This window comes from Bombus fervidus, chromosome 5 (assembly GCF_041682495.2).
Source record: "Bombus fervidus isolate BK054 chromosome 5, iyBomFerv1, whole genome shotgun sequence".
NCBI classification, from domain to species: Eukaryota; Metazoa; Arthropoda; class Insecta; order Hymenoptera; family Apidae; genus Bombus; species Bombus fervidus.
The window spans coordinates 18302781-18329760 of NC_091521.1; the positions used below are offsets into that span (position 1 = coordinate 18302781).

The window sequence follows — 26980 nt, forward strand, 5'->3', positions numbered from 1 at the left end:
AAAAAGGAGAGTGTATTCCATGCATAAGCCGTGGTACCATTAGCAGATCATCATTGGAGTCGCGCATCCGCTTCTTGCCGAGTTCGATGCTTGCTATACTGGCGCTCTGAAGTCCTCCGGGAACCGCAGTTGCCGGCACTCCTGACACTCCGCCAGCCAACGCGCCCATTCCCGCAACGTTCGTCGGCATAGTCGCCGTCTGCGTTTTCATTTTCAATTTTTTTTTTTGTTTTTTTTTTTTTTTTTGTTTCGTGTTTCATTCAATTTTATTTCGTATCCGTGTTTTGCGTGTATTTTCGTTCGTACGTGCGTGCGATTGACCGTTAAAATTTCCCCGTCAATCCATCATTTTTTCCCATTAAATGTATACGAATACATATATATATATATTTTTTTTTATTTCATTATATATACACATTTTTTTTGCCCCATAGACAGGTTGCCATAGGTACGCCGGGCAGATTATTCGTCAGGGATGTTTCCACGTTCCGTATCGATCACGAACATCGTGCGGTTTCGATAATCATTCGGTATTATTTTCCGTTATTTTGACGATAATCATCGTTATTGGTATTATCGTGATGTTCGTTGTACACGCAGTTCGTTTTGCCATCCGTTTCATCGTTGCATTCGGCGTTATATATACGTGTGTACATGATGTAAGATTTTTGTTTTCCCCCAGTTCGATTTCCAATTTTTGTTCGTGTCCCCGTGTTCGAGATTCCGGGCGCAGAGGGTTTTTGGTCGGCATAATTTCGCAGGCGTTAATTGGCAGGTAGCGAAGCGTACGAAGGTTTTTGTCAGCAAGCATGAAGAAGCATCGTCAGGCGGAAGAGGGCAAGATAAAAATCAAAAAAAGAAAAACAGACCAGTTGAGGCTAAAGGCAAGAAACGACAGAATCGCGTATATAATATACATATATATAAAAAATCCAAGTAGTTCAAGTTAAGACAGATCCCATATAACGTATAAATTCTCGTCGTATTATTTATGTGCATATATCTATATACAACTTACAATAAACTATATCGACCAAAAACTAAATATATATGTTACGGATAAGACGCGAAATGAGATACGTACGAGTATAAGTCGAATCTTCGCTAGACAAGATGCGAAATGTCCAACGAAGAATTCGCGTTTTGTCTACTCGGTTGTCGCGAAACAAGATCTACGCGAAAGAAATGTAAGTGAAATCCTTTTAATTGTAGGTATAGGGTTCTCGTTTGTCGACAGGAACAAACTCAAGGTGCATCCCGATATCTTCGACAGTTCTTTTTTTTTTTTTTTCACAAAAATATCTAAAACGGTCTGTTTTATTTCTAATCGTTAAAGATATAGAATCTAAATAGTTTTACTAATTAGTGTCAAGCCGAATATTAACTACTGTATACCTGCTGTATTTCACGACACGCTTTTTTATCTACTGCCACGTACTGCGATACTACGCGTCCTGTTGCGCTGTAAATCTACAAATTTGCAAGAATTAATTAGACAGCTCGAATTTCGTCTGGTTAAAACTTGATTCGTTAAAATTTCGCGTCTTGTCCGTAACATGTACGATACATGTAGACGGTAAAGGGTAACCAAAGTTTCCTTTACGCGTGCGTGTACTATGCGTTGTGCACATACAGCCGCAGCCACGTGTGTTTTGTGGCGCGACACACGTAAAACGACACGTAAATTAATGTGCCACGCATGCAGACGCGACACGCTTCTCGGGTTGCTCTCGCGAGGTACGCGGTGTCGAGGTTGATGTAATTGCCTCGCATCCGTCTTTCCGCGATTCGATCGGCCATTCTTTCCCGTGATCTCGTTTTTCACCGTGGAAACACCGACAGAGAAACCCGTGGAGAAACAGTGTCGGGTCGCGATTGTGCGCCAGCAACCACGTTTTTGATCCAATAAACGCAGTTAAAAAGAAAATAACGTTGCGAATGTACAAACTGGTCGGAGAAAATAAGCGAGATCGCGCGGTTTTCGTGTGAAACTGCGTTTACACGGACCGAAACGCGGTCGAATCCTGCTGAAACACGTTGAAAAAAGGAAAAACGAGAAGATCAACGAAAACATATGGCAAAAAGGACGTGATCCTAAAAGAAAGACAATCAACATTTTCAAAATGGACAATGTGCTGCGATAATCATATTAACAGTAATAACAAATAGTAATAGAGATCCTGTCGGATCGATAATAGAACCGATAGGCGTGCGTCGGCTGCTCGTCGGCAAAGATCTGCGAAATAATGGCAATGAACGTCCGTGTGTACCCCGATCAGACGTCTAAAATGGAAGAAATTGGCGTGTTCTGGTAATTGAAAATAAAGTATCCAGAGAACAGAAGACGGACGAGGAGTCGGGAAAGGTAACAATGAAATATATAGAGCAGCGGTGTGAAATACGGGCAGCAAAAGACGAAAGAATATAACCGGAGAATTCCATTTGATCGTCCATCGGGATATCGACTGGCGTTTCTGACTCCGGCAACACCTGCAATAATCGGCCAGCTATCTGTCGAAATTTATTAGTTTCGCCGTGATATCCTCTCGTTTCATCCTCCGTTGTGTCCAGTTCTTTTTCTTTCTTTGCCCATCGAAAGACAAAGAATTTCGATGGAAGAAATAAGAAAAATACGAATTGGATACATGTTCCACGCACGAGGCAAACCGATCGAGTTCACCGGTTATCATCGAGGTTATCGCTCGATTTTTCAAACATTTGCAAGATAAATTGATTCTCCTCGAGTCGATCGGTTTGCCTTTTATACGTATATAGAATATATCGATACTTGACAGAAGATAGATAAAACAGGAGAAAAGGAACGAACTGAAAAGAAGAAGGCGTCTCCTTAGAAACGTTTCGTTAATCCCTGAAAAATTCGTTAAAAGACATATAGAGTTTAATTAAGTAATATCACGCTGCACAGGCTTCCGGTTGGCATTGTTTCGACGTTCCGCTGGTTTCGTCGCTGGCATCTCTTCTTCGTAGATGACGTCGTTTTAGCGATATGTATCAAAATGTGTAGGCGAATGTAAGTAGGTGTAGGTGCGTGTCAAATGTGCGTGCATATCGTGTGTAACATCTTGTATGTACGAATCGAAATTGCTGGGTAAAAATTCTTACTATCGGCTGGACCACCGTATTCCTACGTACGTACATCGTAGCCTCGCGACCGATCCGTACTCTCTTTTCTGTAGGTGGTATCAGATATCAAAGAGGACATGTTTCGTGTCGTATAATGTGACAAACATTCAGAGATCATGGCATAGCAATTCCGAAGAGTGCATTTCGAACAGATGCATTAGATTTGATTAGACGATGTTTGGCGGTTGTCGATCGTGTGGATGATGATGCGCCTGCGAGAACTCCAGATTAATCGATCTAATGGAATATCGGCATACGGCGAGAGAATGAATACTCGAAACAAATCGACGAATCAAAGGAGCGGGCGATTAAATCGGTTTATTTGACAAATTTGCCTCGCTCACCGAACGCCATTGGCTTTTTCAGTCGTAATTCTAATTGGAACAGTCAAGCGTTTGCGATTAATTTTTACTCCATTTCATATTTTGCTATTTCACGGGCAATCTATGCAATATCCTACACGAGTCATAAAGGCTTCAAGCTGTTATAAAGTCGAACGATAATTCCACGTTACGTCAAATTACCAACGTCGTTTTTTCTTGTTAAATCGTAACTCTACAAATGTACGTATATCGCTTTCTGGATTTTTTTTTACATATATCGTTTTCAAGCATTTTGACTTTATTTTATAAATCTTGAAACCTTAATCGTACGATGTTGCACATATTTCCCCTATTACGAAAAAAAAAGAAGACCACGTTAACGGAAGAGAGATTCAGAGACGCGGAGGTATTAATACGAAATTTCGTCATCTTGGTGAAATTCCAAATTTCAAATTGCTGGTCAAAATGGCGTGCATACATCGGTGTACAAGCTCGAGGCAAATTTTCGAACAAAATTTTCCTTACTCCGTAGGTACGCGGTATGCACCCTTGGGAAATTGAAAACCACTTTTAGAGAATGAGACTTCCCTGCCAACAAGCTGGTCTGCCGCAATCATCCACGTGAGACTTTTCTTCCATTGTGTTCCGGGTGTGGCTGCAGGTCTTCCGCGCGACGTCGCTGAAAATGTCTTTCTCGCATTCTCTCGTTTCTCTTTTTATCGTTCTTTTTTCTTTCGTCTTTTTCCTTTTTCGCGTTCTTTCTCCTCTTTTGTCTTTGCCAGTTTTTCTGACTTTTCCCTCACTACTTCTTTTTTTATCTGCGTTCGTTCTCTGTCTTTCGGCCCATGGACAATTTTAGTCCCCCGAAAACAAATTCGCGAACGATCGGACAGCAAAATATCTCTTCTTCGACCGTCGTTCGAGACACGTATGCGCTTTCCCATTTGTTATCTTCGGCTTACTTGTTTTCTCTTAAACGAACTTACTATTTATCCCTCTCCCCCTCCTCCGTCTCTCGAATCAACCGACGCACCCAGGCGAATTTTTGCGAATTCGAGATCAAAGATTTCTCTAACAGCGATTTTGCTTTCGATCGCGTTAATACGTATCTTTCATTCTGTAAAAGTATTTTTATCGAAATTTTTATCCTACTATCGCGTTAAAAACAACGGCGAATTTGATCACGATTTCATGATTTTTCGCCAGTGTACGTCGTGGATATTATCTTTTCGTTGACCGTCCCTCGACTTGTACGATATTCTCGACAAAACTATCGAAAATTGTTCGATTTATCGGGAAATTCGCGCCCGTAGACGAGGCGTAAACGTCAGAAATATTTATTTCTAATCGCGTGAAATTACATCCAGGTAATCGTAGAATTTTCAATTTTCACAAATAGTCGAGGGAAGATGCTGAGTTTCGACGAGTCGACCGAGCAACGTTTCACTAACGATCTGGTTTGTTTCGTTTGTAATTACACGAACGCGAAGGTAATCTACGAAGTCGGTCGAGTGCAAACGTGAACGAAGACAGAAGATCCGAGAAACACACTCCCTTTCGCCTTGGCCCACACACACCTCCCAACAAACCCAAATGATCGAGTTTGAGACTTTCAGACCTATTGCAAATTCGTATATTCTATATTTTGCTTTTACGTACGTGCCTATATCTTTATCTTTTACTTTTATACAATTACTGTACATTTTGTAAAAAATTTCAATTTTTTTATTTTTTTATTTTTTTTTACTTTTTTAGGCTCGACGACTCTCAGTGTAGCGTTTTTGTGTGGGGCAGCAAAACAGCAGCGAGGGTTGATAGCCGGGGTTCGTGCAGCACAGCTTGTCAGCAGAGTGGTGTACGTGTCATTCATGAAAGACATGTCACTTTAACTACTACTTCTTATTTACAAGATCGTGATCACGCTCCATTTCGACGTTTGCCGGTTGAAATTTTGGTCGAGCGTAATCACACGTGAGGGAGCTATCGTAATAATTATAGTGCTTATTAGTATGACATTCTGAGCTGATATATCTACTGTGGATGGAAATAATCGATCAAAAGAAGAATCGTATACGTAATAATCGATAAAAAGATAATGCATTATGTTAGAATAGATAGAAATGGAGCGGTCACGTGTGGCTGCGGAAACATCTTGTACTTATTGCGACCTAGGCACCGAAACAGGTGATTGGTGTATTGCAACTAGTTCTTTGCACCTGGATAGCTGCGATAGGCTGCTAGAAAGAGAGAAATAGAACAGTGGTGTTTTTGGTGATGTTAAACAAGAATTCTGCCTCGTGTACTACTCACTACACGCTACGAGAACGGCTTGAACATCATACAAGGAATAACGTATAGAAAATTGGACGAACACAAAAGCGACAAACAATGAGGTGGAAAGAACGTAGGACCGGTGTATGATCGATAGGACAGCGTGAATCGGAGTGAGAGAACGCGAGAGAACAAAAAAGAAAAGAACGAAGGGAAAAGAGAATAATCGGAGGTAGAAAGAAGATGGAAAGAAAAGTGGAGAAGAGATATATAGACCGTGAACCAGTGAATTGGAGAACGGAAGAAATAGAAAATAAAGACATCGAGGAGGAGTAACGGGTGTACAATACGAGAGAAACTAATATAATATACATTTCAACGATAACCGTATCGAGTTTGACGTTTCGTTTCTGCTTTCTTGCTCTTTTACGTTCGTAATTGTTCGACCGAGAAATAGTATTATCGATCGACGTAAGTTGTGTAGTTTTTGAGAACAAAAATGCCAATTGTTTTTCCATGTTGCTACCGATAAACCTGTATAATTCGTGCTCGACGACACACTGCTCGATACGGTTATCGCGTTAATTCGAGCACTGCGCAACTATTGGCCAATTTTACTTGTGATTCGGTAATCTGTCTCGCGTGCGACAGTGCTAAACACAGAGGAATATATGTATATATATACGTATCGTTGTAATAATATGTATATATATAGATATAGATAGATGGATAGGTAGATAGAGAGTTCGATACGTGTGTAGTGGCGTATATATATATATATATATATACATATATATATAAGAGTACGTAAGAGGGACTACTGCGTTCAAGGGGGAAGCCCGATGTATATACTCGACGTAGATTGGCGAAAAGCAGCGCAGCAACGAAAGCTCCTTTTGACGCAAACCCAGGAAACTGAAAGAGGATGACAGTACACGTGAAAGATCGAAAACAGAGAATAGATAGAGATAAAGAGAGATAAAGAGAGAAGTGTGGGGGGAAAGAGATAGAAGAGGGAAGAAGGGTTCGATGTTCGGACAAGTAGGATATGCGTGCACTTCGAGTCTTTTGTTCTTCGACAACCACGTAACTTCCGTTTTTCCCGCCCTTCAGGGCTCCGTTCAAAACACCTCTGTACAGTCGCCTTTCGATCGTTAGACGAACGGTACGTGGTGTAACAAATCTAAAGAATATTTCCTTCCGTCTTTTCGTTTTCACTTCGTTTCATCACCGGTCAACGTTAACCTTTACGTTCAATTACAGCCGAACACTGCCGTACAGCAGATTCGTTACTACGGGGCTCTACTACTTTAACGATAAAAATTTATTTTCCTTCGGCGAGAAGGATCGACAACGGGGCAACGATACACAGAGTATCTTATCTAAATTGAAAATATAAGAAAGATAAAAGAAAAAGACGAGTTTACGTCGTATCGAGAATAAGTCGAGAATCGAACAACGTTCTTTTTCTTTTCAAACATTGACATTCCTTTGACAATGAATTATGCAACGAAAAGGTTAAGTCGCCTGGAGATTGAAAATTTCGAAACAATATCTTTCGTTTGACGCGATCGGAAATTTCGATTGTCCGCATGCAAAACGATTCTGCCCGTCGGTAGGCGTGCCAATTAAAGCCACGTATATACACACGTAACGGCCAGACTTTCACCACCACCGCATCTTTTTCGCGAAGCTCAGCCCAGATTCAAACAGACAACAGCAGACCGGTTGATAACCAGTTTCCAGCGAGGACGAAGAGAGACAAAAATAATAAAAAAAGACACGTGTACAAGACATCCGCACATGAAGCACACGCCACATGGAACTGAAAGAAAGAAAGAGAAACAGAGAGGCGAGAAGAGAGTTAGAGTAAAGAAAGAGCGTGAATCATGGAAGAGAGAATCGATCGGATCCGTTAACACCCGCGCGATCTTCGATCCATCCATTCGGATCGTTTCGATCTCGCGACAAGATATTTTTTGTAATTTTTTATTAGCACCGTCAAATCCATCGAAACGACGAGTTTCGTGACTCTTCTTCGAGTTCTTTTGCCAAAATTAATCGCATCAAAGTACGATCGTGCGTCTCAAAAGTATAAGTCTCGAAAATATAGCTTAGAAGGAAAGTGACTTTTTTACGTAATTCTCTTAGCAACTGTCGCGCGAGTGTTAACTTGAATAGGTCGCCTGACAGAAGAGGGATTCGTTTAAAAAATTCACTTTAGGAACGATTCGTTAATAGGACGAGCAAAAATGGAGACAAGATCGCGATTAGTTTCGCGTTAGAGGAACCGCGACTCCTGGGAGACGTTTTTGCCACTACAGTAGTTGTCTCCTCCGTCGATTCTTTATCCACCCGTCTGCTCCGTATCTGTCTGACTCATTCGTTTAATGACGACAGCGAGGCTTTTGTCGCCTGGTCATCGCGGAGGTGGCGGGTGCTGCGGGGACAAAGATTCAAAGGGATCTCGAACCAACTAGGGAGACTTATCGGATATTAGGTTGAAAAGGTTTCCTCCCCGTGTAGACGGATTAAAGGAAAGAAACCAAAGTCTTGGTATATCGGAACGTTCTCAGTGATTCGAATGCCAAGTCACAAAGGTGTAAGTAAAAGGGGTCAAGGTGGGATTGAAAACCAAAACGGAAAACAAAGAGGTATCTGGAACTGATGATAAAGGTAAACGAAGGCTTACGGGAATGTAAAGGAAGAAAATGATTAGAAATAGATAGAACGACGGATGAAAGAAAATTAGAAACAAACGACGGAAAAGAGAAAATTAGCGATGACAGAAAGATTAATAGAAATGAAGATAGAAAGAGGCAAAGACAGAGAGAGAGAGAGAGAGAGAGAGAGAGAAAGAGAGAGAGAAAGAGAGAGAGAAAGAGAGAGAGAGAGAGAGAGAGAATGCATTACCGCAATGCTAGCCCGAGATTGTGCGGCCTTAATGTGGGCTTGAAGGTGCAGAGGGGGGTGGAAATAGCGGCAGGGGTCCCGATTGCATCGGCCCTTGACAGCGTCCATGCAGACCGTCACAGAGCCGTCCTCGTTCGCCTGCACCGTCTCGAGGGGGTGCGCAAACCGGCACTCCGTCTCGCCGCGTTTGCACGCCCCGCGTTGAAACTCGCGACATACCTACAGCAAGAGCGAACACGCATGGCATGGCACTCTATCTATGTGGCCAAAGGGGTTTGAGGGGCTTGGGGTTGGGGCGCAAAACCGGGGGCAGCTCCAGGAACAGTTGGGTGAGGCGATAAACTGGTCTATCTGTACCTGTATTGCTTCTCTTTGGAAATACTATATCGTGAGTCTGTAATACGATTAGGTGGCTTGGAAATGTTTGAATACGTTGCTTGTAAGTGTACTATGAGTATATAATGCGTTTGGCACGTTCGCATATATTTCAATAATACGTTTGGACACGTTCGTGTATGTGTGCTTATGTCGAGTTTTTACCTTTGAAACGTAGAGATGGATCGTGGGTGGTCTTTGGATTTAGGAGCTGATCTTGGGAATGGCGAAGCAATGACAAACGTTTACAGAATCGATGAAATTTTTAGAAACGTCACTGATTCCCGCTTGGTTTCCGAAGGTCCCGTTGAAATTGTTGATGCCAGAAGGGTCTTTGATTCGTTAGCGAATATGCGTGTCGCGAATGAAAGAGGTTAGATACGCAGCAAGACGAATGGTATGCTTGAACAAACGTTGATACTGGAGCTTCGATTCGCTGGAAATATCAACCGTGAATAGATAACTTCGCGGTATCTTGCAATTTTATAAAATGAAGGATTTTCCGAAATATAAGCGCATACACGGCTTCCCAAGACACGAAACTCCGAAACCAACGTTTCATTGATAATTGTTATGGAAAACACGAGTCGGCGTGACAATAGACAAAAAGGTACGAAGGTAAAATTTATTTGACAACCTGGGACACGCAACCGATTTTCCACTAACTATCGCTAAATCGATGATCGTGTGAAACATTATTTGTCAAGCAATTGGAATGCAACGTAGGAACACGGAATAATATACAGAGTATGAAAAGGAGAATGCAGAGAGGAGAATATCGTATGGAATAGCGGAAGGAAATAGACGAAGACGAAAATACCAGTATGGAAAGAATGTACGGCTGTGAAAGTGAAGTAGTGAAAAGAAGAAGATACGTGTACGGTGATGGCAAGAGGATCGGATGATGCGAAAGAGCGCCCCATTTTTGGACGTACGGGCTCGTTCTGGAAGGCGAAAAAACAGCCTACCTTACTGTTTTTTGGTTCTTCGTCTATTGCTTCTGGCCGTTAGTACGGTAGCCCGATCTACTGACTTCGCTACGATACATTTCGCAACTACGATATCCATGACGTACTTTCACAATTCCTTTTTTCAATGTTATCTACGAATGTGTTATCTATGAAACCAATTAAATTCTCCAACTATTACGATAAACTTGATCAAAGCCGCGTTCTACGTTACAAATCTTACACGATTTATCATACTATAGCAAAGTTATTTAAAGTTGATTATATAATTGCAACAAATTTTATTTGAATTTTCTGAGAAGATCGAACGCGATGCGTCAGAGAGCGAGACATATCAACGCCCAGAACGACGAGAGAGAAAAACAGGAAACATCTAATCACTACTCTCTACGTTGGAACTAAATACCGTGTTGAATATTGTCAAATAGGCATCGCTCACTGGTTTCAGTGTACCCTCGCCCCGCCCAATAAGGTCAGAGGACACGGAAAATTGGACGGCTATATTTCGAGAAGGTGAACTAAAAAAATTATGGGAATGTGGGCGTGGGTGTACGATGGTGGGGTTACTTTGGTTGGTGGTGGTGTGGTGTAGTATGACGGATGTCTCGACGGATGCATCCGAGTTTTCAGTGTTCTATCAATCGGGTTAATTCGCACATATGTTAGAGGATTCCTTGCGCATGCATCATCTACTATTTCCGGCCGTTTGTCTTCTGTGTTGCAATGCACGCCGTTTTGAAAAAATATATAGTCAGATGAACCTTTGGTAATATTTCACCGCGATTTATACGCCAGTCGCACGAAGAAGTGCCAGTAACGAGAAACAATGAAACGGAAGAAGAAAAAGAGAAAAATTGAAATAAAACTAGAGATAAAACGCTTGTTTCAAATGGCTTTTAATTTTCCCGTTGTCGTTTTTATCTGTTATCGTATCCTTTTAGTCTGTTGCCGTCGATCACATCGCCAAATTTTAAGAACGTATTTGATTTCCAAGTATACGAAAATTAATTTTATATACAAAATTTTAGATCTTTTAGTTCACTGGACACCGTTACGTTTCCTACGTACGAATTGAAATAACGAATATTTTACTTGGTGAAGTGTAACAAAAGCGGAAAATTTAATTTTTCGCCTTAATATAAATAAATAACAAATTCGACGAATTACCAGAATTAATTTCTTCGACACGAGCGTAGAATACCGAATACTGCGAATTTAAATACGAAATGTGAATTCGATATTTTACATGGAATTTTTTGCTCGCTTTCGGTAAAACATTGTTAGAAACATTTTCCGTATGGAAATTCTAACGAATCTAATTGCAAGCCAATACCGATATTCTTATTGATATGCGATCTCTAGATACAATTTCAACAAATATAAATCGTGCTTACACGCTTAGAAGTTTCTTTCAACGTTAGTATGTAAATGTTATTAAATCGTAAGTATCCTGTCGCGGGTTCGCAGTAGAGTAGGTACGTGATTAGTCAGACGACGCGACGTTTCTTTCTTTCTAGATAACTTGAAATTGCTATTCCTCGGCTATCATATTCGTAATTTTCGTATTGTCTGAAAATTCTTCGATATTACGAAATAGCTTACTTCTTAAAAAATCAAAAATAAGTTTTACCGGGGCTATAGAAAGATATTAATAACGCGATAGTAGTGTTAAATATCACTACGTAATACGCTAGTTTCGGAATTAGAGCAAAATGATCCTTTTATCAGTACGTATCAGTGAAGAAGACAAAATGTAAAATCATAGGGAATGCAAATTAACGTCGAAAATTTATCGACTAACGTAATTAACACGATCGATCGTGTATCTTCTCCGTCGACTATATATTTTTCACGGTGCATCGCGAACTCACCTAGCATTCCGTAGACCCATGCAAGTCGGTACGTTTTATTTAGCCGTAGAACGTATACGCACAACGTCCAGGGTTGGATTAATGCGGCAACCAACAATCTGCATCGTTTCTTTATCGTGTGTGTTAGAAGGTAAGACAGCAAGCGTGTGTGAGTGTAAAACATGCACCACGAGACACAATATTCAAAGGTTCGGTCCATTTCGTACGTTCGTTTGTTCTTGGAACTCGCGACTTGCCGACAGCTCGCGCTCTTCATCGGAAGTGAAAAGGCGAGATCTCGACACGGGTTTAAGCCTGGGAGCTCGTTAAGGAACGCACGCACGGAAATCGAACGATTAACGAGACACACACACACACGTACACAGGCGATACACGAATCGCATAGAACGATATCAAATATATCAAACACATAGATATGTTATGAATATAAATATAAATACATAAAGATACGAATACGAATACAAATATACGTATGTACAAACATACGAATATACGAACAAATATACACGGAGAGAGAGAGAGAGAGAGACAGACAGACAGACAGACAGACAGATAGGAAAAGGGAATGAAAGACAAAGAAATATTCGTACGAGAGAATATGAAAGAAGAGGAGAGAAAGAAAGAGAGAAAGAGAAAGATAGAGAGACAGACAGACAGACAAACAGACAAAGAAATATTCGTACGAGAGAGTATGAAAGAAGAAAGAGAGAGAGAGAAAGATTGTGAAAGAGAACAGGCACGATGAACCCTGCCTTTAATTTTATTATTTTACTAACGTTGATTAGACGCGTGTATATTAGGTATGTGCATTTGCAGCCATCAGAAGCTATATAAATATACATGTATTATTTGAGAAACTTAGAGAAAAAGTACAAGTAACAAAACCTTTAATTCCAAACGTTTTAATATAAAAATTTGAATACTTCTAAATATTAAAGCACATTACTATAGGTACTAAAGGCTCGAAAAATTCAGAACAAAGTCCGCTTGATCGATAGTTCTCAATCGTTAATCTCTGCGGAGATTAGTACTTTCGCATTAGCATCTCCGAAATGGTTGAGAAATCATTAACCTATCTCGTTTCTGAGAAGAGAAGGCGAAAGAAATGCGCTTGTACCACTTTTCCACTGAACCCTCCATTTATCATCAGCTATATCTTAGATCTTCCGTTGGTGTCGATAGCTACATGCTCGACTTCGTCTCTTTTCCTGTTTAAAGTCGCACGTACGTACAATACGAACACTCGTGTTCGTGCTCGAACAAGTAAATCAGTAAGCAAGTGGACCCAGCGTCGTTTTGAAAATAACGAGAATCGATCGCCGTTCCCAAAATTTGACCACAGAAACAATGAAACGTGTTCGCAGCGATCTGTGCGTTCGATAGAACACGGGACAGAGTATTTACTCTCGCAAAGAATGCCTCGCGAGACGGGAACACATGATCAGACACACGAAGAGGACGAAATATAGATACAGAAAGAAAGAAAGTGAAAGAGGGAATACCATAGTGTACATTGATATGCGTAGCCGCGTTCTCTGATTACCACGTTTCCGGCACGTTCACGTCGGAAACATGGACTGCTTTACGGGACGCGTAATCGCTGCTGTGTGTGCTCGTGTGTGCTCTAGTTAGTCCATCGCGATCTGTACGCACCGACGAAATCGGATTCACGAACACGGTTAATCGAATTACGAAGCGCTATGTTCTCTGTTGGTCGATGCTGAGGACTTCCGGTGCCCATGAACGCGTTTATTCCGTATTCTTCGCTGTTCCGTTTTCGATCCACGATTAAGGTACATATATATATATTATATACGTATATATAACATATATAAATACATATATATATATCACAATATATATATTTAGCACAAATAAGAGAAAAAAGAAACGGTGGAACGAAAGTATAAAGAAAAGAAGAAAAAAAGAAAAAGAAAACAAAGACAAAAAAAAAAAAAGGAGAAAAATGAGAAATAAGAAGAAGTTAAAAGTTACATACTGTCCGCTTAAGCACACACACAAAGTCGAACATAACGGCGTGGAAATGAGGACGATGACTGCGTTTTATTGAAATTGTCACGTGTATGCATGTATCGTGAATGTTCACCGTGCTTGTACGTGTGCATATATATGTATGTATATGTATGTGTGTATATATATATATATATTTTACGCTTGTTCGTCGTCGTTGTGTCTATGTGTACGTGTTCTTGCGGATAGATGCATATAAAAATGTCAAAAAACTTGCATGCGATCGTATACATAATGTAAAAGCACCTCCTCCTAGCTGTAAAAGTAAACACATAAGTCGCAGTTCAACGTTCAACAATTAATAGAATTAGTAAAAAACTAGAGAGTGTGTGTATGTATGTTGACTTAAAAAAAAGGAAGAAAAGGAAGACAACGATAAATATAAATATAAATCTGGCGCTGTAAAAATCAGTTACAGACAAGTATGTATACGTGTATATATATAAATATAAATAAATATATATAGATTTAAAAAAAATATATATATATCCTTTTGATTGCCAAAAGAAATTTGTATATACTGCCGAAGATATACATATGTATATATATATACACACACACACACACACACATACAAATATATATATATATGTCAAAAGACACGAGGAAAAATTAGAAGAAGCTGTAAAGAGCATTAGCTTAGTGCAGTTATGATACAATTACGCCAACGTCGCGGCGATCGATGCTTTGCCAACGATAGTTTCGGTGCTTCGCGTGTTCACGCGGAAACGAATCGCTTCGCTGGATGAAAACTTGAAAAAATTAACTTCTCAACACGAGTTCCCTTTAGAATTGCACTTTGTGAAATGAAACGCGACAGAGCGAGGTTTCGCGTTGAGAAAGCATCGTCGCGCCAGCAGCTCTGGGCTAGCTAACAGAAGTAAAAACAAGTAAATGCGTGTATTCGCTACAGAAAGAAAGAATCAAAATTAATACTGTTAATAAATACAAGAGAGAAAAATGATAAACATGGGTAACGAACATGGGAAATTAATCTGGTAAATTAGGGCAATGTTTATCGAAAGAAAGATAGTTATCGATTAAATTCGATTTTTCTTCGAACGAATAGAAAAATATAAATAGAATAAAACAACGATACCGATTTAAAAGAGTAAGATAAATAGAAACAGAGGGACCATTATATTATATCTAAGTGCCGGCCTGTGTATGAAAAGAAGTCTCACATAAGTAATATGTAGTATAATAGTAACAAAATTATTACGAGGTTACGGTATTACATCGTAGGATCGTTCGCTATATATCGTGAACGTGGCGCAAATAGTAAGTTCAAGATCGTAAAGTATAACATCGATGCAAATTATACATGAACAGGTAAAAAGAAAGGAAAACGAAAACGAACAGCCAAATAAAAGGAAACGAATTAATTGATATCACTACGATTCATTCAACTATATTGTCATTGCACTACTGTGTACGATTAGAAGAAATAAATAATGTCATCGTTTCTGCTTTCTACGGCGTTTGATTCCCTGATTGGTCAAGCTTCTTATACTAAAGTGTCATTATTATTTTTTTTTTTTTTTTTTTTTTACTGAAATTTTATTTAATCCTTTCATAGCGTAATAAAATAACACGAAATTCGACGAATTTTTTTTATTGAGAAATATTTACTTGGTAAACGCAACTAACTTGTGACGTTTGAAAATTTGCATACAATAAAGAGAAAAAATAAATAGGAGGATAAAAGTAACTCACATGTTATCAAAAGTTAATACGTAAATTTTATACTACTATATAACTGTCCTAAATCTTTTTCTCGTCTCTCGTTCTATACTGTGAAAAGATTAAACATCTGTTAACTAATGATTTTCCACTTCTCCGCATAATTAAAAGATAACAAGACCTCGGCCAATCAAGGTTAGAGATTAATTAACGTATCTAAATAGCAAAAATCCAAACATATGTTCATATCGAATATTAATAACATTATATATGAATATATGTATATACTATATATGCACATATATGTATATACATATATGTATATATAAACAGGCAGCAGGCAGTTATATAATTTGAAAAGACCATCAACGATGTAACGTCCGGGAAAATATGTATATCTTCTTTTTTCATTTCTTTTATTCTTTTTCTCATATGGATGTGAAAAAAAGGTTAGAGGGTTGGAGGTCGAGGAACTTTGAGATTATTCAGACGGGATCGAGTAGAGAGAGAGAGATAGATAGAGATAGAGAGAGAGAGAGAGAGAGAAAAAGAAAGAAAGAAAGAGAGAGAGAGAGAGAGAGAGAGAGAGAGAGAGAGAGAGAGTGAAAGAGAGAGAGAAAGAGAGAGAGAGAGAGAGAGAAAGAGAATGAAATTGGGCGTGATTCGGTTTCGTTCGTCGTTAATAACAAGAGTTATCGGAAATTTTTCAGCGTGACCTGTGTGCGAAAATTTCTACCCGATTGGTAGTAGCCTGTGGCGTTGGCTTTTCACAGAACGATTGCGATCGAAAAGAAAAAAAGTACGAAAAGAGACGACCAAAAAAAAAAAAAAAAAAAGAAAAAATATATTAAATAAAAATACAGAAATAATGAAATTCTAATAATAATAGAACAATAGAAAAACGTAGATCACTTTTACGATATGCAGAGACTATTTGTTCTTGCAAGCGGCATGTATGCACTACAGAAATGTCTATAATTCTTCGAAGAGGAAAAGAAACAAAAGGTAGTACAGTTCTTAGCATACTTGGCATATATTCGATCGACTAAAAGAGCAAAAGGCACATTACATTAAGGTGAAAATAAAAATATATATATATATATGTAATACATGTATGTAATACTTGAAAAATGGAAAAAAACAACTGGAAAAAGAAGAGATTTTAATCGTAGAAAATAAAGAAACGTATAATAAGAAAACCGAAAAAAGATCGTAAGTAAGACACAAAAAGCACACAAACTTTCGATACTTGTCTTTTTTTTTTTTTTTTCTTTCCTTTTACTTCTCGTATCTTTCTTGTCGTAGAGAGAACTTAAAAAAAAAAAAAGATTCAATAAACAGTCTGTGCATTGTTTTTTTCAATTTCAATTATATTTCTTTTATTTGAATTCATTCGTCAATAAATTTCATTGTTGACCCGAACTGAGTGCAAGTCATTCGAGCGGTTTACATCACAAATAGATATATCGTTTACGATATACTAATTATCATCATTAATCATACGTTACCAAATATTATAATAATTATAATTATTACCGTTAAAGACCAATTTGTTGGTTAGCTGATAAAGTCGATCGATAATAGTTTCCGAATTCTATTTGCAATAATTGTTGTTTAATTAACGATATTACATATTCCATAATAATTCATAATATTCCTTTTTTCCGTATTCTTTTTTCTTTTTCGTTCGTACTTAATCGTAAGGTCCTAATATCATTACTTTAGACGAGGGAGAGAGGACAGTACAAAAACTTGAAACAAGTATTTTCTTGGACATACGGAATAATTGTGGAAGGTACTAGGAGAAGGTCAAACACCACGAAATGTCGTACGAAAATTGAATAAAAAAAGAAAAAAAAAGGAGGAACAAAAATCTCTCGATAAATCACGTCGTATTCGCGCGTAAACATCGCGTATAAAAAGAAAAGACACTTCTATAAATCCCAGGCTGGAAATTTCGTTAAAAAGATGATGAAATCTGAAATTAACGTATCGTTGGATCAATCGATACGCCTATGAAAAGAAAGTATGAAAAATTCAACGAGAAATAATCGAATATGCCACAAAGAGGTGGAATGTATCGAACTAAGCGCAGTTTATTCTCAGCTCTCGTTCTCCTCGATACAAAACACAATCAGTTAATTTGTTAACCTACCTACTATGTACACGTGTTACTATGCGCGTCTGCGTGGCTGGCGCATAAAAACGTATTCTGTATACGTATGTAAGTGCATAGATTCTTTAAAGCGTTGTTAAAATACCACCTTGGAAATACGTGCAACGATCTTCGATGTTTCTCCAAGGAAAATGTAAAAATTCGTACGACGAAAGTTTCGTTATTTTACCTACATTTTAAACCATCCGTTTTACACGAATTATATTTTGTTAAAGAAAAAGAAGCGCTATATAAATAACCTTAGAACAGTTTTTAATTATTCGAATGGCGACGAATGACTTTTATTTGAGTCGCGTAATCGTTCGACTCGACGGAACATGTAACATCTAACGTATCGTTTAAGTTTTGCTTTCGGAGAATATTCTCTTCCTCGTGTCGCCTGTACGTTACTCACGCGATATCGTTTACCGTTCATCGATTAATCTTCTCTTTATTAAACATCGCGCGCATGTAACAAGTACGTACTTTTGTTTATCTTGTCGTCGTTGGTAAACTTGAACGAATACGCCTCTTCGTCAACTTCGTTTATTAACCGCAAATATCCAACAGATAGAGAAGTTTCCCATTACTTTGTTAAAATAATGTTTCCGAATACTCTCGGTGTTTATAATTACTCGAACGACAGTAAATCAGAACTCTCTTTCTACTTAAGTTAAAGATTTTATTTTTGAAAATTCTTCGTTTTCAGAATCTTTCTTTGAATAATGTTTATATACAAATATATAGCTACATATTTCGAGAGTCGTTTGAACAATCGCTAACCATCGATTTTTCTTCTTCCTCTCTGTTTTTGCAGGAAAACAAAGAGAACAGAGCGGCAGAGAGAGAGAGAGAGAGAGAGAGAAAGGGGGTGAGAGAGAGAGAGGAACAGCAGAGATTTCTGTAGCTGTCCATTTGCGCACGAGTTGGTCTCGTTACCGGTCCAATACACGGAAAACGTATTAAATTCGCTTTCTACGAAGAGCAGTTTCTTGTTCCGGAGAAAAAACGGAGAGGGAAGCTCCATTTCACAAACGATCCGCGAGAGTTTCGCGCGCCGATACTCTACCAGCCCCCAAGCCGCCCCTTTGCTCGCCGATTTTATTCATTTTCTCTGCGATACCGCCGCGTGAAACTTGCTAATTCCGCGAAAGCCATCGGGTGAAAGAAACGATACAGGCTCCGGGGAAATCTATAAACTCGAACATTATAAAAATTATAACAAGACAAACGCTTACCAATTTTTTTCCACGCTTATGTACACGCGCGCGCATACTTTAAGTAACATTATCGTCCCTTTACTTTTTACACGCGTTCCTTAGCAAGAGATCGGAACATTTGCGAGTCTTAATTAAATCCGTCGTTATCTGTCGTTATCGTTTCGAGGGATGAAAATACCTACACCGTACCTCGTAGACGTTGCTTCAGAGACACGATGTAATTTTATGGGTTTGTCTCGACAAACTATGGAAATACGGTTCTTGTTAGAGTTTATCCCTCTGCTGGTGTTTGTGACAGTCGGTGGGTAGAACGAGGAAGGATCGCATTTGAAATTGTGAAATTGGTTATGTTTCTTAATTTTTCATCGTCGTTCTAACTTGCCCATGCTTCACTGCTTACTTCGTTTTCGATCGACTGTTCTCGAAGAGATTCGTCGAAGATCGTTGCATATTTCACTACAGTATCTTACAACTTACCCTCCTCTCTAATAATAATAGTAATTATCATCACGTTTTTTTATCGTTGCCATTAATAGTTGCTTTGAACGAACCTTATCCAATATACAATCTCCAAAAAAAAAAAAAAAAAAAAAAAAACGAAAAAACGAAAAAAAAGAAAGAAAGAATAAGAACCGGTCGCCACTGGCGACACTATCTTCGAGAACTCTATCCTCTACCGTCGTGTAATGCAATACTCTTAATCGAAATTTCCGTACATCATATACGTACAGTGCTGTAATAACCATAAGTGATTACTGAAAAGATTATATGGTAGAGTCACAACGTTCATCGAGGCATTCGATAGAATTGCCTAGTTCCACTCTCGAACCTCGTGTCTTTGTCTAGAAACATGATTCTCCATTTTGTTTCGTCATTAACGAGCTTCGTTTCGCTCCAATTCTCCTGGCTGCGAACGATCTGTGAAATCATCGCCACGGTGCAATTTCGTACGGATGATCCGGCGCGATGTAATTAAGCTTCCGACAATTCGATCTCGAACAGCATCGAAAAATAATTTGCTCGTCCAGCCGGAATGGACGACAACGAAGCTGAATATTTCGCGAGGTGTTTCTTTGTTTGGGGGAGCGGGGGTTATACATATGCTTCACATCGCACGCGGATTACACTATTTATTGGATATAATGTATATAAATATAAGATTTATCCTGGGTCGTCGAACGTATTTCTCCTCATCTTCTTCGTGATTTTTCGAAGGATCAATGAGAGCAAGCTAGAAATACCTTCCAGCCTAGGGGTTGTTGCCTCTTTTCCCTTTAAAAAATCTCGATATTCTCCCGAATAATTTCAAAATTAACCTTAACCGGTCTCTTCTTGCCAAAAGTATGAAAAAATAAACGAAAATTCGTCCGATATCGAAGGAAACTCGGCACACGGTACGTGACCAGACATCGATCCAATAGAAAATCCGCGAAAAAGCAACGAGGCACAAATGGAACGATCTATAACCACGCCAATGATATAAACGCGCGAAAGGAAGATAAAAGGTAAAAGAAATAGAAACAAGGAAAGAAGAGAACTGCATCGACGATCGATTTCAATAATACGCGTGGACGTAGATCAGGTTGTGGATCGGGTGATGGTGGGCGTGAGGATTGTGCAAGGGGGTACAGAAGGAGGTAGTGGTGATAGTGGTTGGGGATGGTGGATGATTGACAGATTGCATCGTGGAAACGGGCGACACCTGATTGGGGGGACCGGCCGGCACTTGGTACACGGTATTGGGCGCGGCCATCGGGCACCTTGAGGCCCCGGCTGCGCCGTGTTGGGCCCCATGCTGTTGTTGTTGTTGTTGTTGCTGTTGTTGTTGTTGTTGAATGTAGTTTGGTGGTAGACATACCTCGAGGCGGTCGGTACGTGGCATCTTCTGCGGCATCGCCACCGTCTGCGGCACCACGCCCAATGGGCTTCCGACTCCTGTTGGATCCGCCGGGCCCATGATCGCTGGCATGATCGGACTAGGCGCAAAATACGGGCTGTACGTGTTGCCAACTTGAGGCATACCAGTCAGGTACGGATTCGTCGCCTGCGAAAACACACCCGGAAAGTATCCAGGTAACACGGATTAGAACAAACCTATCCCCACCTACGCTCCACGCGATGTCGTCATCGTATGTGCCCCGCAATTTTATTATGCTAGAGCTCTTCGCTTGTTCGACCCCCTTATCCTATCCCTGACGTAAGCGCGGTACAGTAGCCCCACCCTTATTTTAGCTGTGCTATTCGTGAACAACAATTTTATATTGTCAATATTGCGGTCAATGTGATCGAGACTTTGCGAGACACGTTTGAGAGATAATTAGTATTAAAATTAAGAATCAATTTACGATTAAAAATATCCCGCAAACAGACTTTGCTTCGATCGACGAGTATTATATCTCTCATTTTGTAAACCATCGAAGAATACGCTATTCTTTTCATCGCGGAAGAAAATTGAATACTATCGCGGCGATACACGGTCGATTCCACTCGTGCGGAATTAAAACGAATTTAATTCATAGATTTAGAATATGAAATTTAGTTCAAAAGTTAGTAAAATTCAGTGGCGAAGATCTTTCCGTTTCCTCAAAAGTAAACACCGAGCAACGATGTAAACGCTTAATCGAACGATTCGAACATCTGGATCAAATTATCTCGAGCGTTAAATAATCCCGTATGAATCGAGCTAACAAAAATTTGAACCAATCTAGAGGAACATTGTAACGAGTGGAAATTAGCGAGGAAAAGAATAGGATATATGGCTCGCCAAGTCTTAATCGTTCGTTTTCTTTCTCGGTGGTAACCGCTACTTTGAACGACAAGCGCGCGTTCCCATAAGAAGCGTTTGGTTTTGCAGAGAACGGGCTTCCCAGAACCGAAGGCAGGTAATTTGAAGCGCAGCCGAATGAGCTGAACGCCCGTTCCTTCTTCTTCTTCTTAAGGACCTGTGTGCTTGTATCCTTCGAACTTTCGCCGAGTTCACGCCATCACGTGGTATAGAAGCTTCCAAGGCAACCGAGGAACGCTAACCGCCGAAAAACTTTCAACTGCGCGATAATGGCCGTTGACCCGGAAAACGATTTTCGAGTTACTCTCCGGGCAAACAATAATCTATTGACGGGAAGTCAGCGTACCTCGATTATTCGCCATTTGCTCGTGTTTCTCTCGTTCTTCGGTCGATTTCCCGTATCGAATCGACGCTGCATCCAACGATCTTACTGGATCAAATGACATTTTACGATCTTCTATACATTTAATTACGGTCGAAACTGTTCAAAGTGATAGAGATTGCCCGATTTAAATACGAAAAAAATTCTCTTCTTTTCGCATAAGATAATAATATGTATATACATCGTTTATAAGTTCAGTGCAATTCAGGTTTCAGTTACCTTGTCCTTACAAAATTTAAAAAAAAAAAAAAAAAAAAATTTATCATGTACGATATTCATATCCTTCGTCTTGTTTATAGTATAAAATATACGATATATTTGTTTCGAAAAGGGAACGTTAAAATTTTCTATAATTAATAATTTTACAAAAAAAAAGTTCAATCTATTATTTCTTCCTACATGTTCCGAATAATTTTTACGTATATACAAATACAACATTGTCGCATATTCAAAAGTTCTAGAAAAAAAACTACGTGCACGTTCTTAAAACGTATCGTATGGAAAAATAAGCAGAATAGAATAAGTAGATATTATCGAATTTAAACATATTTTATAGAGAACGAGAGAAACTCGGCGATTTAACTCTTTGTTGGCCGCAAAATAATTCATGCTTTCGAGGAAAACCCTCTAAAGGAAAAACTTTATCGTGACATACAGAGAAACTTCTTATATTTCGATAAAAACAAAACGAAATATTTCGTAAAGCATGCAGATCAAGTATCAATCTTAATTTACAGTGCGGCACTCTTTTAAAAACAAGTCGAAGCTTTCATACAAACGCTTACTAGACTTACAGGCACACTAACTTGCGCGACAGCGACGCCATCATGCAAATCTGTTTCTTTCTAATTACCTTCTAATTATACGTATTAAAACTAAAGATCTTTCGACAAAATTTATATATAATAATAATAATTATACTAATAAGAAAACAAGAATATATATATAACAGTTCGAGTAGATTTGCTTTGGAGGGTCGGCGCCGTCGCGTGCACTTTAATTAACTAAAAAATTAGTGGAAGCCAACCAAAACCAGGAGTTACCATAAAGGCGTGGGTAGCGAGAAGTTGCTGCTGGATTTGCTGTTGAAGGTGATGGTGTGGTGCCGGAGGTGCCGGTGCCTCCTGTTCACCAATGACGTAATTGGAGAACACACCAACAATCAACCACAACCACGAGAGCCACAGCGGCAAACATAGGGGACAGACAGGCAGTCATACGAGTAGTATAGGGTTCGATGTCACGTAGCAACGACTATGAATTATTATGTCATGAAATAAAGAAGTAGGTGGGCGTAATTATGATGGTTTGATTTCTTGGTGAAAATTTCCTTTAGACGCCGAGATATCATTACTGGGGAACGAAATTTTTCGTTATTCGCAACCTTTAAACGTTTCATTTTTTGCACGTGCACGCATTCGAAAGAGAGACGACTCCATTAACCCCTTGCCTTACGATATCGAGTCGTAATATACTTGTTTAACGAAGGTAGATCAAAGAAGGCAGGCTCTAACTTTAGTTTCAAATTGACGAGTATGTAAATACGTACAATTTGTCGATATACCGCATCCGATACGGCGTTGCAACATTCTTGCGGTACAAACACAGCAATAATTCGGAACACTCGTTACTCAAACGTTTTGCTTCTCAAGATTCGACGATGCGTATTTTATCTCTTGTTAACGAGTTTACGCGTTATTTAGCCGATAATCGATAATCGAACATATTATTTGCGACAAACGAAAAGTTTCGTTACTCGTAAAAATTAGCAACATTCGTGTTTTAGGCTTACCCAGCAAACACGAAAACATTGTTACAGGCAAGGGATTAAACGACTGATCATCTTTCGTAATTTACATATCTATCGCTATAATTTCTTTCCTTTTTTCAATAATTGCAATAGATTTTGTGGATTCGCCAAATGGTATGTATTATGATTAAAAAAAAAAAAAAAAAAAAAAAGAAGAGAAAAAGAAATACTTTGACGAACCAACAAAATAATCGTTTGCTTGTTTTAATTTAAAATGTCGTGGTATCCGACGGCAATCTAGGAGAACTAATAATTGTAACTACGGTCTTTTCTCTATTTAGCTATTTGATTTTTCAACAAATATTGACTGTCTATCGAGAATCATGGATAAATTAAAGGAATAGGGGGTGACACTGACCAAAAACATGCGGCGTGCTAAAATTTACTCTCTGAGGTTTTATCTTTCGGTGCAATGCCCGCAAATATAAAGAACGTCGGCAAATAAGAACGACTAGGTGTGATATTCTTCAAGAACTTTAATCGATTCGTATCGTTCGAGTCTAACTTAGATATCGAAGCACACGAAACAAGATATTCTTCGATAAAGTTAAAATTTTTTTAAAATATGTATATGCTAATTCGTAAAATGTATATCTTATCGAGACATTAACACCGATAAAATCTGCCAAAGAAATGATTTGATCGAGTATTCAGCGAGTCAAAGAATCTTCGATTATCGTTTGCACAAATATAATTTTTGGTAAGAAACTGGCAGCGGTACACCTTATCGTTAATCATTTACATGGCGTTACCTACCAAAAAGGTAATCTAGTGGTAGTCGTCGACTAACACAGACAAAACTCAAGATCTCTCGATCGTGGTAAAAAGAAAAATGTGTGGATGTGTGAACAGCAGAAGACGTGGTGCAACGATTGTGTTAAAGTTCGGACATACCACTGCTGGTACCTGACCAGGCACTAATGGTTGGGCCGGTGTAAGACCCATCTGCTGCATCAGCGCATTCTTCAGAGCTAAATGATTACGCCCGTTTATCAAAAGCTGGTCCTTCAGGTGCTGCGGTGGATGGAAATATTTGCACGGCGGTTTTTCGCGATTACATCGGCCCTGAAACAGAAATAAAACCCAATATGTTACGATCGACTCTGGACATCGTGTCTACGAACGTGGATTGCCTTTCACGCATATATAGGCTACGTTCCGTTCGTACAAGTACAGAGAGTATCAAACGAAAGGAACAGGATTCCTTTCTATATGTATCTAATAGATATATCGGATTATAGTCGCTTTTGGCGCAGATCAAAGTTATCGTCGATAAACGTGGATAAGATTCAAGGATAGCATAGAATTAACAAGAAACGTTAACGCAGGAAATTCCTCTTCGAGCACATAAGGACTCGAGCTTGTACAAGTGGCAGAGGAGCACGACTAAACGCAATTTTAATTACAGACCCTTCTCCACCGTGAACAATATTCCCACGAAAGGTCCACGCGTGCGATAACACGACACCATTACACGCGTCGCAATGTAATCGCGCAGTAATCTTACGTGCGCACACAGCCTATCTGCAATTTGCCCGTAAGTGAAACACGCTCACGTACAAGTGGTTTATAATGCAGCTAATATCGAAAGCTCTGCCTTCCTCTCTCTAGATTTTCCGCCCTCTCGTAACTTGGGTGCCGTAGCGAGCTTTAACGTGATTTCAGGCTTCTGCGCATCGTTGCGCTGCTGCGGGAGTAAGTGGTATAATTGAAAAAAAAAAAAAAAAAAAAGAAAAGAAAGGAGAGAGCAATATGATTCAAAAAGTTCCCATTAACGATTCAGAAAAATGCAGTTCTCGTTGGAAATTCGAAATATTGAAATTAGAACGGTGTTTATGGTTCTTTAACGACAACGAAGGTAACGAAATGAACATTGATTTATTATTTTAGGGTAGCGTATCACTCGACACGACGGATTCGAATAAGCTACTTTTAAGCCAGGTTATATCTCGACAACCATGACACGGAAGTTTGCGTGGAAGTCAGAGATGGATAAGCAGGTCGATAGGACGTAATCTCTATTCATCGCATCGTGAAACAAGTGTCAAGACGCGTTTGTGTCGAATGAACGTACTCGTTGAAAATGTATCCTGTCGAGTTTTCTTCGCTTTGTCCTAAATCGTTCGTTGATTTGCGTGAAACACGCATTAGAAACTTATAACGACCATCTTTAATTGCAAGTCCTCGATGATATCGGCAAGTACTGACTATTCTCGCTAATAATATTATTGAATTGAAAGTAATTTCGTCAAATTAGATCGGCTAAGATTATCGATCCTGTGCAGGCATCTTGACATCATTTTTTAACGACACCCTGCAGAGTTACAGGCAGAAGGGAGAAAGGAAGATCATAGGAAAGGAAGGAGCGGAGAGGACAGAAGATACGAAGAAGATCGGAGACGGAGGATCGAGGAAGGAAGAGAGAGAGAGAGAGAGAGAGAGTCAAGAACAAGGTCAGGCGGTGTCACGATGGTACTAATTAGACCCTAACAATATTAGTTCAGGTAAGACGTCTAGGATGGCGAAGGTGAGGCAACAGCAGCCGGTAGGCAGCCGTGCTTTCTTACGGAAATCCAGTGGCTTTCCATAATAGCAGCTTGCAAGCGTGAAACCGACCTCAGAGGGTGGGCTCGTCTGTGAAGGGATGCCTCCTCAAATATCGCCTAATTAAGCACATTCGAGGAGTTTCGAGGAATAATGTGTACCAGCCAGCGAGAAACTTTCGACCCACTGAGAACGCAATTGCCCCTTATCTCCTTCTCTCTCTCTACCTCGTCTCCTCTCTGCTTTTACATACAGCAGTTTCTATCTTCTATCATTGTTTCTAACTTTTCTCTTCTATCTTCTTGTTTTCTTTTCTGTATTTAGTATCACTTCGCTCTCTACTTAATTTATCGCTTCGCTCTTTTCTTTATCTTTTTCTCTGTGTTTCTTTTTCTTCTGCTTTTTACCTTCTTTACTATATACACAGGTATCTTTCCACTTTACCACGATTTTCATCTTTGCTCTTACCTCCTTTCGTCTCTTCCACCCTCGCCGCGATATAAAC

General features: G+C 39.3%; 1 protein-coding gene across 18 annotated transcripts in view; it reads right to left on the bottom strand.

Moving 5' to 3' along the window:
- LOC139987702 (protein muscleblind) overlaps positions 1 to 26980 on the bottom strand; it is a 406475-nt gene that overhangs the window by 29092 nt on the left and 350403 nt on the right. For 10 of the 18 annotated variants that reach the window (XR_011799903.1, XM_072004262.1, XM_072004255.1 and 7 more), the window contains 5 exons: positions 24826 to 24996; positions 23165 to 23245; positions 20813 to 20998; positions 8652 to 8870; positions 38 to 199 (listed from right to left, as the gene is read on the bottom strand). Coding sequence is in view for 17 of the 18 variants with exons in the window: in XM_072004262.1 (XP_071860363.1) it covers positions 38 to 199; positions 8652 to 8870; positions 20813 to 20998; positions 23165 to 23245; positions 24826 to 24996 (819 nt within the window). In the remaining variant the exon portion in view is untranslated. The remainder of the gene's footprint in view (positions 1 to 37; positions 200 to 8651; positions 8871 to 20812; positions 20999 to 23164; positions 23246 to 24825; positions 24997 to 26980) is intronic. The other 8 variants (XM_072004258.1, XM_072004257.1, XM_072004260.1 and 5 more) reach the window with 6 other exon arrangements.